Genomic DNA, 13995 nt, shown 5'->3' on the forward strand with positions numbered 1-13995 from the left:
GCTGAGTGATGTATACAGATCATATTGCAGCCTGCTGGCAGATACAACTATACTTATTTATTTGGTATGTGCGGAATTAACGCTCTGATACGGTTAGAAAGCAATCACCGCCCTCACTAAAGATGGCCGCTTAAAAGTCACACACCACCCACATACGCCATCACAACATGGGAACGTCACAGAGGGCGTGGTTTTCACTTGACAGCGACGCGCGCTCCCGAACCACGCCCCTTGGGATAGAATATTGACACAGAGTGAAGCGCGCCCCCGTGAGGTGCAAGCCCAGTGCGTGGTCCGAACGTTCCCCGGGAATTCCGTGTGGGCCGGCGGGGGCGCGCCTTTCATTCTGTGCAGAGTGCAGCGGCCCGGGATGAGCGGTGCAGCCTTTCAGCAGCTCTCAGATGTACACTTGGGATAACTGGGATCGTTCAGGGGAGGCTGCTCTCCCTGCTGGTCTATGTCCGCCCCGCAGGCACACACTTGGCCCCGGTACATGGTTGTGCTGATACACCCCTCCTGCTGCTGTTATGTCTGCTCATCACTCCATACACCCGGAGACTCGCAAGTTTACCCGTGCGCTCAGCAAGCCAGGTACTGCGGCGGAGCTCCGGCAGAGCGTCTCTGAGGTGGTGAGAGGCTCCGTGCTACTGGTGAGTGTCAGGTGGGGGGGCTTGTCCGGGAGCGGCGGGGGCAGCATCACGTGGGGAGGGGGACAGTAAGACACATGGCCGGAGCACTGCTGATGCCCTGTCATAACAGCTTGGTAAGGCTAGTCCTGAAGCCCGATCATATAATGAAGTACAGGAGCCTTCGCTTACCAGTCTGGCTATGGCAGTACCCATCCATGCTAATTGCAACCTGGCCAGGGAAGCCTTCATGCCCTGTTATCGCTGCCTGGCCACAGCAGTCCCAGTCATTGCAGCCTGGTTGGGACAGTCCTGATGCCCACAGGTAACAGCCTGCTTTAGCAGTTCAGATGCCCAGAGGTGGCAGTGTGGACGCCTATTGGTAACATCTTGGCTTGGGCAGTCCTGGTGCATGGGTTGTAAAGCCTGGCTTGGGCTATTCTTGGCACCTGATGGTAATAGCCTGGCTGGGGCTAGTCTTAGCGCCTGGTGGTAATAGCCTGGCTGGGGCTAATCTTAGCGCCTGGTGGTAATAGCCTGGCTGGGGCTAGTCTTTGCTCCTGGTGGTAATAGCCTGGCTGGGGCTAGTCTTAGCGCCTGGTGGTAATAGCCTGGCTGGGGCTAGTCTTAGCGCCTGGTGGTAATAGCCTGGCTGGGGCTAGTCTTAGCGCCTGGTGGTAATAGCCTGGCTGGGGCTAGTCTTAGCGCCTGGTGGTAATAGCCTGGCTGGGGCTAGTCTTAGCGCCTGGTGGTAATAGCCTGGCTGGGGCTAGTCTTAGCGCCTGGTGGTAATAGCCTGGCTGGGGCTAGTCTTAGCGCCTGGTGGTAATAGCCTGGCTGGGGCTAGTCTTGGCTCCTGGTGGTAATAGCCTGGCTGGGGCTAGTCTTGGCTCCTGGTGGTAATAGCCTGGCTGGGGCTAGTCTTGGCTCCTGGTGGTAATAGCCTGGCTGGGGCTAGTCTTGGCTCCTGGTGGTAATAGCCTGGCTGGGGCTAGTCTTGGCTCCTGGTGGTAATAGCCTGGCTGGGGCTAGTCTTAGCGCCTAGTGGTAATAGCCTGGCTGGGGCTAATCTTAGCGCCTGGTGGTAATAGCCTGGCTGGGGCTAGTCTTAGCGCCTGGTGGTAATAGCCTGGCTGGGGCTAGTCTTAGCGCCTGGTGGTAATAGCCTGGCTGGGGCTAGTCTTAGCGCCTGGTGGTAATAGCCTGGCTGGGGCTAGTCTTGGCACCTGTTGGTAATAGCCTGGCTAGGTAGACTTGGCGCCTGGTGGTAATAGCCTGGCTGGGGCTAGTCTTAGCGCCTGGTGGTAATAGCCTGGCTGGGGCTAGTCTTAGCGCCTGGTGGTAATAGCCTGGCTGGGGCTAGTCTTAGCGCCTGGCGGTAATAGCCTGGCTGGGGCTAGTCTTGGCACCTGATGGTAATAGCCTGGCTAGGTAGACTTGGCGCCTGGTGGTAATAGCCTGGCTGGGGCTAGTCTTAGCGCCTGGTGGTAATAGCCTGGCTAGGTAGACTTGGCGCCTGGTGGTAATAGCCTGGCTGGGGCTAGTCTTGGCACCTGATGGTAATAGCCTGGCTAGGTAGACTTGGCGCCTGGTGGTAATAGCCTGGCTGGGGCTAGTCTTAGCGCCTGGTGGTAATAGCCTGGCTGGGGCTAGTCTTAGCGCCTGGTGGTAATAGCCTGGCTGGGGCTAGTCTTGGCACCTGTTGGTAATAGCCTGGCTAGGTAGACTTGGCGCCTGGTGGTAATAGCCTGGCTGGGGCTAGTCTTAGCGCCTGGTGGTAATAGCCTGGCTGGGGCTAGTCTTAGCGCCTGGCGGTAATAGCCTGGCTGGGGCTAGTCTTGGCACCTGATGGTAATAGCCTGGCTAGGTAGACTTGGCGCCTGGTGGTAATAGCCTGGCTGGGGCTAGTCTTAGCCCCTGGTGGTAATAGCCTGGCTGGAGCTAGTCGTGGCGCCTGGCGGTAATAGCTTTTCTTTGGATAGACTTGCAGTGTGGTTGTACTTGGCTGACCGGGGGTAGTCCTGGTGTGGGACTGTAGTTATCTGGCTGGAGCTGTCCTCGTGCCCAGGAGTAAGGACATGGTTGAGGCAGTCCTAATGCCCAGTTGTGCAGCTTGACCACAGTATTGTTGTTGGACCATAAAAGTTTAGTCAGTGCATTCTTTTGACTTCTCTTTAGAGTGCTGTCTTGCCCAGTGTCTTTCTCTAAACTTTTCTTATCTTACCTTCTAGTCAATTGGGTTGTAGCAGAGGTTTCCAGGTTAAGATAGATATGAATACTTCTGCCCATAAACTGAGCCTAGCTGGTATTACATGTCACCCTATTTTATTACGCCCCATAACAGCATCTTTCAGGGTCACTTGTTAATTCCATGTAACCCAGTACTTATTGGCTTGCCTGGGGTGGTCTTTCTGGATGAAGTACACCAATGCTCTTCATGTAATCATTCTTAGATGTGCTCATATGTAGGAAGCTGTCCTAACAGTAATTCCAATAACATGAATGGTGTCTTGGCAGACTGACATGCACTCACTGAGGTGCGCGCTCACTGGTATGAAGTATGATGATGGTTATATTCTTCATAGTCCTTCATACAAACATACGTAAGTCTCATGTACTGGTTAGAAGATATTGCTGCTGCTGAGAATGGCTTCACGTCTTGCTTGCACTAGTCCATGATGACATGGGTAGGCAGGATTGTACCTCCCTATTCTGTATACAGTTAGTGCTACCATGTGAAAGTGCACTCAAAATCATAGAAACCTAGAAAACTGATGGCAGAAATAGACCACGTGGTTCATCTAGTCTGTCCTTATATTACATCCCATGCATACATGGGTTACAGGCAGAATCGGACTCTGGTTTCTTGTGACCACCCGATAAAATGATTTGAAGGGCCTACCCTCCAATAGACCTTAAGAAATTGATCATGGCATCCTTCAAATATGGGTATCTTCTGCTGGGACATTCTGTTGGAGCCTTGGCCCAAACATCCTGTTTTATTCTGACAGGCCAGTCTGACACTGGATACAGGGACCCTTTTATAGTAGGAAGGATGAAGAGAAAGTTATAGACCAGAGCAATGTAATAAGTGTACTCCAGGCACAACTTAGTGTGATCTTGTCATATACTGTGGTGGTTCTGGATGAATATTATGGACCCGGTAGCCCTTGTGCATAGAAAATGGCTACAGTTATTTTCTACTGACTTATCTATATAATTCTGGGGGGTTGTCTGTCACTTGCCCCCACTGTAGAGGTGCTATGGCCAGATGTATATTATGTATGGTGACCTCACATGGCACACACTGGGCACTATGTCCCCAGCCTCGTGTTGTGTATATGCAGCCATGGCATTTTCTGCCTTGGTCATTACATCCCCATTAAAAATCCCATTTATGGTTGAGGCCCCATGTTACAGAAAGAAAGTTTTTTGTTTTTTTTTGGTTTTTTTTTTATTATTTATTTTAGCCAAAGCCAGGAGTGGATTGAGCAGAAGGTATAATTACTTCCTATATATTTTCCATTACTTTTGTAGCCATTCTTGGCTTTGGCTTAAAAAACCACAGCAAAATCTGCAACCTAAAAAGCTGTGTTTCCGCAACCTGGGTCCTCAGCCTAAGGTTGGTTCACACTGAGAAATTTGAAGAGTAACTTGAAGCAGTCTTTTGCACCAGATTTCTCTCCAAATTTTAGCTCTGCGGTGTGCAGAACTTGGGCTTTTCATCACTAGTTTGCTTATTAATAATTCCCTGTGTTAGTCTTGGGCCACAGGTTCTATGGCTTGAATCGGCTGTGAAATCCATGACGAGATGCTTCTTCTTTCAGCATGCTGAGAAAAAGACGCGGCCATCACTGCCTTCCTTTGAGAATAATGGAGGTAGATTCTGGATGTAATTTGAAGCCGATTTTGAGGTGGAATCCTCTCTGTGAACAGCCAACAAGGATCTGTTTATATTCGCACCCCTTTAATCTATTGACTTTTAGTGGGCTTGATGGTAATTTATATAATGTTAACAGAATTCCTAGCCCTGCATGCTACACTGTTGTTGCTGTATAACTGGAGGGGCCTGCTGACAGAGGCATCTAATGGATCTCTGAATGGCATTGTGAACAAAGCCTATCCCCACTGCCAATCTTGACAGGTTTTATTTTTAAGTGAGGTCCGGTTCACATCTGCACATGGGTTTCCATTCAGGGAGGTCGCTTGGGACCCCCCGAACAGCAACCTAAACTGCTTAAAAAAGTGGTTATCTAAGGAAACCTGTGGACCCCATAAACTATAATGGGATCTGTGTGGTTTCCGCACGAAAAATGCGTTGCAAAAAGTGCTGCCTGCAGGACTTTTCTCTCTGTATTTTTCATGTGGAGGGGGGAACGGGATGGCCCGAACTGGGCTTGACTGCTATTTGTAAGTAATACATGTTATGTGCTGGTTCATGTACATGTCTGTCCATGAGCAACCATTGTTGTCCATAAGAACCATGCAGAATCTAGTTAAAGGGGTTATCTAGCATTTTTTCTTTTAGTGTTTATCAGTGTTGCTGAAGGAGCTATGAATATAAATAAACTTTACTCTTCTCTCCCTGATCCTCCTTTTCCAGTAGTGGCAAGTTCAGTCTTTTCTTTACAGACCTCCTAGCCATTTGTGCCAGATGATGGCTACTGTAAATCACAGGCCTCAGAGGAGACCTCTTCATAAACGGCATGTGACTGTTGTGACGTTCTGTTTGTGAAGAGGTCACTTGAGGCCTGTAATTCACTGCAGTGGTCACCTGGAGTGACACATCCACTGTGGGAGACTAGGGAGAGGCGAGTAACGTTTTCTTATAATCTTCGCCTCTCCAGCATGTTAGACCCCCTTCCATTGACACAGTGAAACTCTGTGAACTACGATTGGTTTCTGTGGTAGTTACATCCTTCTACCTGGCCTTATGTGGACATTTCTGTAGACTTTTCTTAGCTTCTGTGTACCTTGTAATCGCCTGTGCACTTTGTTACTTTCACTTACTATACTGCGGTGAGCGGATACTTATTAAGCATGCTCACTACTTTCACTGTACGATTGTTTTCCCTTCAGGTTACAAATAGGTTCACAAACATTCCTAAGTATTTGGTACATGCTGGGCTGACCGCTGGTAGATGAGCAGGAAATGTATAAACGCTGCGAGACTTATGTGGGAATTACTGACGTTCTGCGTCCTACACATCAGATGCTCTTTGTACTGACGTGGGCTCATTACAGCGGCTGGCGTTTACAGTGTTAATTCCATTGAACAAGGAGCAGGCTCAGTATGAGGGATGTGTGTGTACTTGCCACAATTTCTGTTACTCATGGAGCCTCAGGAACCCTCATATCCTGTCACTGCCTCATTGTATTGTGAAAGGTGCCACTAGGTGAACAACGCATCTCCTGTGACAACATTATATGTGCTTAGTGATGGTTGTCTACATGGGAAGATGTTTATCAAGTGTCATATCAGTGTCAGATATGGAATGATAAAATTGGTCAGACTTGTCTCAGCCACACACTGTATAAATAGTACCGTCACACTGTGAAGAGGAGGAATGTGTTGCAAGTGCCATTTGTTTAACCCCTTTAGGACTAGCCTAATTTGAACCTTTAGCCATAACCATTTTTTGTTGTGACTGGTAACTTTTCTCTTGGTCTAGCTGTGTGAGGTGTTTTTGAATGACCCCATATTTGTGCACATAAGACACATTTATTAACCCCTTAGAGACCCAGCCCAAAAGTGCGTTAAGGACCAGGCCTCTTTTTTTTCAAAACTGACGTGTCACTTTATATGGCAATAACTTTGAGACGCTTTAACTTACACAAGTGATTTTGAGATTGTTTTCTCGTAACGCATTATACTTCGTTAGTGGTAAACACTAATCAATATTTTTGTATTTATTTATAAAAAAATAGGACATTTGATGGAAATTTGGAAAAAAATAGCAATTTTCAAAATGTGAAATTCTCTGCTTTTCAGGCAGATAGTGATACCACCCAAATACATGAATAAATATGATCTCCCATATCTCTTCTTTATATTGGCATCATCTTTTGATTGTCTTTTAATTTATTTTGGACGTTACAAGGCTTACAAGTGTAACAGCGATTTTCCAGATTTACAAGAACATTCTCCAAACTAATTTTTTAGGGACCACTTCAGTTCTGAAAGGAATTATAAAGGCCTGTATAATAGAAACCCCCATAAATCACCCCATTTTCAAAACTGCACCCCTCAACTAATGCAAAACAGCATTTGGAATGTTTGTTAACCCTTTAAGCATTTCATAAGTATAAACATAATATGGAGGTCAAATTTAGACATTTAACTTTTTTCACTAATACATTCAGTTAGACCTAAAATTAACACATTCAAAAAGGGTTGAAGGCGAAAATGCAGCTGCAGTTTATTATGCAATTTCTCCCATACACAGAAATACCCCACATGTGGGTGTAAACTGATTTTTCGGCAGACGGCAGCACATGGAAGGGAAGGAGCAACACAGGGTGCTTGAACAGCAGATTTTACTGGAATAGTTTTAATGCGCCATGTCTCATTTGCAGAGCCCTTAGAGTACCAAAAAAATGGAAACCACCCAAAAGTGACCCCATTTTAGAAACTACACCTCTCACAGAATTCATCAAGGGGGATAGTGAGTATTTTGACCCTACAGCCGTTTCACAGATTTTGCTAACATTGGAATGTGTAAATGAAAAATGACTAAAATGTCACTTTATCCCCAAAGTTTTCATTTTCACAAGGGGTTAAAGGAGAAAAAGCCCCCCACAGTGTGTTAAACAATTTCTCCTGAACATGGAAATACCCCATATGTGGCCATAATCTGCTGTGTGGGTACATGGTGGGGCTCAGAATGGAAAGAGCGCTATTCGGGCTTTGGAGGGCAGATGTTGCTGGACTAGTTTTCGGGTCCCATGTCGCATTTGCTGAGCCCCTAAAGTATCAATACAATGGAAACCCCTCAAAAGTGACCCCATTTTAGAAACTACACCCATCAAGGAATGTATCAAGGGGCATTATGATTTTGAGACTAAAAATGCTTCTCAAAAATTGAAATTTTTAAAGAGATATGCCATTTTGGTGCCCAATACATTGCACCCACTTTGTGTTGTCAGAGACCTGCACTCCTAAAACTATTAAGGGGCCATCCTGAAGGGCAAAAAATTATATATGTGGGTATAAACTGCTTGGGCACACAGCAGGGCTCAGAAGGGAAGGAGCACTGCGCTTTTTAGCTTTTGGGGTACAGAGTTAGAGGGACTTTCTGGGTGCCATGTTGTTTTAGCAGAGCCCTGGAGGTGCCAGTAAACTGGAATTCCCCAAGAAGTGACCCCATTTTGTAAGGGCAATTTTTAGGGTCTCTGCAAAAGGGTCATGGCATCCAAAAACCAAACAGTCTAAGTCTGTGCTCCAAAAACCAAATAAGCTTTCTTTCCTTCTGTATCTGGCTGTGCCCCATAATGTTTATGCCCACATATGACATTATGTACGGTATCCCGGGTACACCAGTGTCAAACATGTGGCATAAACTACAGTTTGGGCACACAGCAGGGCACAGAAGGGAAGGAGCGCTATGCGGCTTTTTGAGTACAGGTTCAGATGTTTGGTATCTGGACACCATGTCATTTTTGGGAGGCCGCTCTCGCTCTTGAAGTTCAATGCAGGAGCAGCCTCCCAAAAATGGCCGCCGGCCGGCATTCGCACTCTGCTCTGCTGGTGTCTCACTGGCAGAGCCAACTGCGCAGGCGTCGGAGGTGACGCAGAAGGAAGACGACAGAAGGGGAGGATCCAGCCGAAGATAGAGGCGTCGCAGGATCATGTTCTCAAGCAGCAGTGGGGACGCCCCCATCGAATTTTCAGCACTGGGGCCCACCCCCATCGCTGCCAGAGAACTAATTTACATACCAGTAAAAACCAGTTTTTCTAAGGAACGGCACGGCAGAGATCACATCTAAAAGTAAGAGACGAATAGCCTTTCTAAAGAAAAATCTTCACAAAAAAGAGGTTTTAATGGTAGAATCCTTTTAATCTATAATGACAGTCTCTCATTCAGTGTTTTTATATTTCTTGCTTATATGGCATCCACATTCTGCAGCGCTTTGCGCATCTTGTCTTCACACACTTTCCCATATAGTATGGTGCACTCTCCAATATAGGGAATCACAATTCTCTTATCGGTATATCTTTGGAGTGTGGTAGGAAAGGAGTACCAGAAGGAAAACCATGTGAACACAGAGAATGTTCAGTCTCAATGTAGTTGTTGCCCTTGGTCAGATTCGAACCAGGACCCCTGTATTCATTTAGTCTTTGTATTCATGCCTATGAAGCAGAAAAACTTACTTCTGGACTACAGAAAAGACACTCTGTAAACTGAAGAGAGACCTGAACGATATGAAATGCAGTGGGTACGTGGGACACGTCAATGTTTTTCTGGTTTATGCCCTTTTTAGATAATTGACTATAGTAATGACTATTTGCTTGAGTACCTAGAGTGTATTAACATGTGGGCCAAGCTCCCTACTTTTTGAGCATGCTCACTACTTTCAGTGTAGGATTGTTGTCCCTTCAGGTTACAAACAGGTTCACAAACATTCCTAATTATTTGGTACATTTCATGTATTCTTATCTTTTTGATTTGGTGATTTTGTTGGCTGGCCAGCAGAAATGTAAACTGTGGTGTGTGCAATTATTCTCCACCATGTGGGCCAAGCTCCCTACTTGGCTCACATGTTATCTAACTATCTTAGTCAGACCTGGGCAATGTGCGGTCCGCGGGCCACATCTGGCCTTCTGACTACTTCTATGCGGCCCGCATAGCTACTGCAAGATTCTTCAAGGACCTGTGATGATGTCACCAGGCTGCTGGCAATGGGGGCTGCTGAATGATAGAGGACCTGTGATGATGTCATCACAGCCTATCACCAGGATAGGCTATGACTCGTTAGTGGGCGGAGCCACACGGGACTGTGTGCTCTCTGTAAGCTGCCGGCAATGGAGGCTGCTGTACAGAGAAGAGACAGCATGTGTGACAGCATGTGAGAGCATGAAGAGAGAAGAGACAGCATGTGTGAGCAAGAGGGGGGAACTAGGGGCAGATGTAGGGGGGCAGTTAAACTTAATACACATGGGGGGAGACATTAAACTAGGGGACAGATGGAGGGTGACATTAAACTGGGGCAGCTGAAGAAGGATATTAAACCATGGGGGGTAGCTGGAGGGGACATGTCTGCCTCTAGTTGCCCCCAGTTTAATGTCCCCCTCCAGCTGCCCCAATTTAATGTCCCCTCTAATTTCTGCTGGTTTATACTGGGGCACCAGGAGAGGGACGTAATACTGTGGGACATTTGGAGGGAAACGTTATAATGTGGTGGTCTATAATGTTAGGGTGATTGTAGGAGGATTTTACTTTGTGGGCACATGGGAAAAATGATTGAGAATGGGCGGAGTCAGCAGAGAAGTGGGTGGAGCTAAATTTGCCTTCGCCGCACGTGGCTCTCTAGAACCGTTAAAATTTCTCATGTGGCCCCATGGGAAAATGAATTGCCCACCCCTGATCTTAGTGGTCACAGTCTGTTGCCTTGATTGGTTGTTGATTCATACGACCATGAATGCAGGAACTTTCTTTGGTTTGGCTCTTGTTTGAATTTCAGCCATAATTTTCTTATTATTATGAGACGGGAATAGTGCATGCTCAAGAAGATAACCCAGCTACAATATGGAAATCATGGCTGGTTTTCAGACCATAAAAATTTCCTGTTTTCATGGTTGTATCCATTGGTAACCAGAACCCGACTGTCACATTTAAGATGATTAGAGTGTGTTCACACAGTTGAATTTGAGGGGCAAAATCTGATCCAAATTCCACCTGAAATTCAATGTAATTTCAAAGGGAGGCAGGTGTTGATTTTTTTTTTTTTTTCTCCCTCTGACTTGTTCTGCTAGCAAAAAAGATAAGCAGCATGCTATTTTCAGGTGGATTCTGTCTAACTCCCATTGAAGTCAATGAGAGGCTGGTGCGGATACTGCAAATTATTTGGAGTTGAAAAAAATGTGTATTAATTGCTTACAAATCTCCATGTGGTAATACAGCTTTAAGCTATGGTATGGTGATGGTAAATATGCCCACAGTTCCAGCTGTAAAAACATGTAGATGTACTGATGTAATGTATAGATGCTCTGTGTTTCATGTATTCTGATCTTTTTGATTTGGTGATTTTGTTGGCTGGTGGGCAGCAGAAATGTAAACTGTGGTGTATAAGTCTTTCTCCGCCATGTCTGACTCATTGAGAAAGCTACTATTCAGGGTTTTTTTAAATCAATTCTAAAACAGACTTTCCTTCTTTCAAGTTCCTGTAAGTTTGTGTGCAGTATCTGACATCCTACCAATTAGAACAAGTAGCAATGGAAAAATCCCACCTTCATCTTTGCTTTCGTATGTGAATATAAGGGAGGAGTAATGGTTTTCAACATTTGTGTGTTGCAGAATACAGTGTATTAAAGAGGACCTTTCATGGGTTTGGGCACCGGCAGTTCTATATACTGCTGGAAAGCCGACGGTGCGCTGAATTCGGCACACTGTTGGCTTTCCCGATCTGTGCCCCGGGTAAAGCGCTATCGGTCCCGGTACCGTAGCTTTTTACAGTCAGAAGGGCGTTTCTGACAGTCTGTCAGGTACGTCCTTCTTCACAGCAGTGCCTATCGCTGAAAGGGAGTTCCTGACAGAGCAGTTAGACTGTCAGGAATGCCCTTCTGACAGTGGGCAGAGATCAGTAAAGGCACCAGTATCGCCAGCCCTGGGTCACATAATGGGAAAGCTGACAGTGCGCTGAATTCAGCGCACTGTCTCCTTTCTAGTGGTATATAAATCTGCATGTGCCCGAGGATATGTAAGGTGTTCTTTAACCATTATTTCCCACAGCTTTGCTTTGTTTATTGACCACACAGTTTTTGCCATTGAAACATGTTAAGGCCAGGGCCCCATGTTGCGAATAAGTAAGTCTGGGATAAAACACTAAACACAATGCAATAAAGGCTCAAAAAATGTGAATCCACTAACGGCAACAACAAATAATGTCAAACGACAGGATCACTTACTTATAAGTGATCCTGTCGTTTGACATTATTTGTTGAATAAGTAAGTCTGACTAATCCCATTCATAAGTCGCAGAAAAAAAATCTGCAGCGGAAATGCGTTTTTGTCAATCGCAGCAATTCTCAATTATACCTACAGAAATGATAGTGTTTTCCATCTATGTACTGTATGTCAGGGACAGAAAATCCGCAGAGAAAAACTCTGTGTACTTTCTGTGAAACGCGAGGCAGAAAACAACTCAATGCATTTGTCATAGTTTTTCCGCAGCGCTTTGTTTTGACAGAAATAAGCAGGTGGTCACTAACCAACCAACCAACTAAATCCATTAATCTCTGCGGTAATACTACAATGTGTGAACTCAATTTATCCTAGAATTGGACCTTAAACATTCTGCTCGCTATTAATGATTGCAGTGTCTGCATTATGCACAGATATCTATGTCCAATGTGTGGGATTATATAGGTGTATTGTTGTATTATTGAGCAGTTAAAGTGCCTTTAGAGCATTTATGCATCTACTAAATAAGTTGAAAGGGAAGTTATAGTTATGCTACCAATACGTAAGTATGGACACTTGAGCCCATCAGAGGTGCAGTAATAATGAGGGTCTGACTTGAGCACATAAACAAGAAAAAAAAAACCTTTTCAAGTCCTAAAAAAAAATGAGAATATAAATATTAGATCATTCATTTCACAGTGCACACTTTATATTCTGTACTTAGAAGGCATCAATTCTGCAAAATGTTGATAGACAAAAAGTTTCTGTAACAAAGACACTAATAGTAGTAAGCCACCCGTGTGTAGGTGTTTAATGGCATTCCAGACTTCTGCCAACTTGAGATAATGCAGAGCAGAACTAAGTAAACAGCACATACCAGGTATTGCAGCCTGGCATTTACTGGCAAGACAAACACTGTTGTTGCTAGGGATTATTTAATTCATGCTCCTGGGTAGTCTCCCCAGGTGACTTCTGTGGCCACAGTTGTAGAACACAAATATAATGCAATACCTCAGGTCATTGGGAAAGGTTCGGTAATAATACTAAAGCATTATATGTAAAATACTTTTACCTACAAATATTTTATAAGCAAATGTGATGAGGCATCCCTCTGTTATCTGTCTTTGTAAGGATGACACAACTTTCCTTTTAAGGACCAGGCTAAGTAAATATGTAAGTAAGTAAATACTGGCAGGAGGAAACTCTGTCTGACAACTGGCAGGCACAAGAAAACTTCTAAGATAATAACATGAGTTTTATAACCTTCTCACGAAGTATGGCTGCCCAATGGGTCTAAAAAGGATAAGAATAGGTTCACACAGAGCAGATGAGTGCTGTTTTTGATGTATTGTGGGTTTGTTTTTTTTAATGTAGATTGTGAGCCCCACATGGAGCTCACAATGTACATTTTTCCCTATCAAGTATGTCTTTGGAATATGGGATGGAAATTCATGCAGACACGGGGAGAACATACAAACTCCTTGCAGATGGTTTTTTGCCCTTGGTGGGATTTGAACACCAGGACTCCAGCACTGCAAGGCTGCAGTGCTAACCACTGAGCCACCGTGTGGCCCCCATGTATTGTGGTTTTTGTCACACCTTTAGATAGTGTTTTAGAAAGAGAACATACAAAAGTGTATCATGGCCATAACTACAGAACTCCTGTTCTGAGCTGTAACATGGCTGTGTGCATGGAGCCAAAAAACATAAGGCACTGCATTGTGGTATGGAAGTGTAAATCTGGTCTTGTACATTTAGCGTCAGTGCACACAGTTTTTTTCCGCATGGGAAAAGGAACCCATTAAAGTCAATGGGAGGCTTTTTTCTGCACCGATTCTGTCACTGATTCCGCGTCAAAATCCGCGCACAAAACTCTGTGTGCATTGACCCTTATTGAGCTGCATGTTGGATAACTATTTTTTTAATAACCACATTGTAAAGCCAGGACTAGGTAGAGGTGCCAGCCTCTGTGTTGTACATGTACCCATGTGTTCATGACAGGTGGGGGTCCCTGCAGTCCAATTCCAACCAATGTAAAACCTATATCCTATCTTGTGGATGAGTGATAAGTAGCACTCAGATCTCTTTAAGGACTAGTAACTGTATTTTTGGACTGATTTCTGTCTACAGTGGATTACACATGGACCCAAAGTAGTGCACGCTGAAAATCATAAAAATGTTTTTTTCTAAATTGTGGAGGACAACGTTGACCGCTGTCAATGCTAACCATTTGTAATACGCTATTCTCA

At 45.1% G+C, this 13995-nt stretch overlaps 1 protein-coding gene across 5 annotated transcripts in view; it reads left to right on the forward strand.

The window, feature by feature from the left end:
* Nucleotides 1–244: 244 nt before the first annotated feature.
* The window catches only part of DOCK9 (dedicator of cytokinesis 9), a 203178-nt gene continuing 189427 nt past the window's right edge, over nucleotides 245–13995 (forward strand). For all 5 annotated transcript variants that reach the window (XM_075265309.1, XM_075265317.1, XM_075265318.1 and 2 more), the window contains exon 1: nucleotides 245–650. In XM_075265309.1, coding sequence (XP_075121410.1) covers nucleotides 528–650 — 123 coding nt within the window. In that variant the 5' untranslated portion in view covers nucleotides 245–527. The remainder of the gene's footprint in view (nucleotides 651–13995) is intronic.

The sequence above is a fragment of the Leptodactylus fuscus genome, chromosome 2 (assembly GCF_031893055.1).
Source record: "Leptodactylus fuscus isolate aLepFus1 chromosome 2, aLepFus1.hap2, whole genome shotgun sequence".
NCBI classification, from domain to species: domain Eukaryota; kingdom Metazoa; phylum Chordata; class Amphibia; order Anura; family Leptodactylidae; genus Leptodactylus; species Leptodactylus fuscus.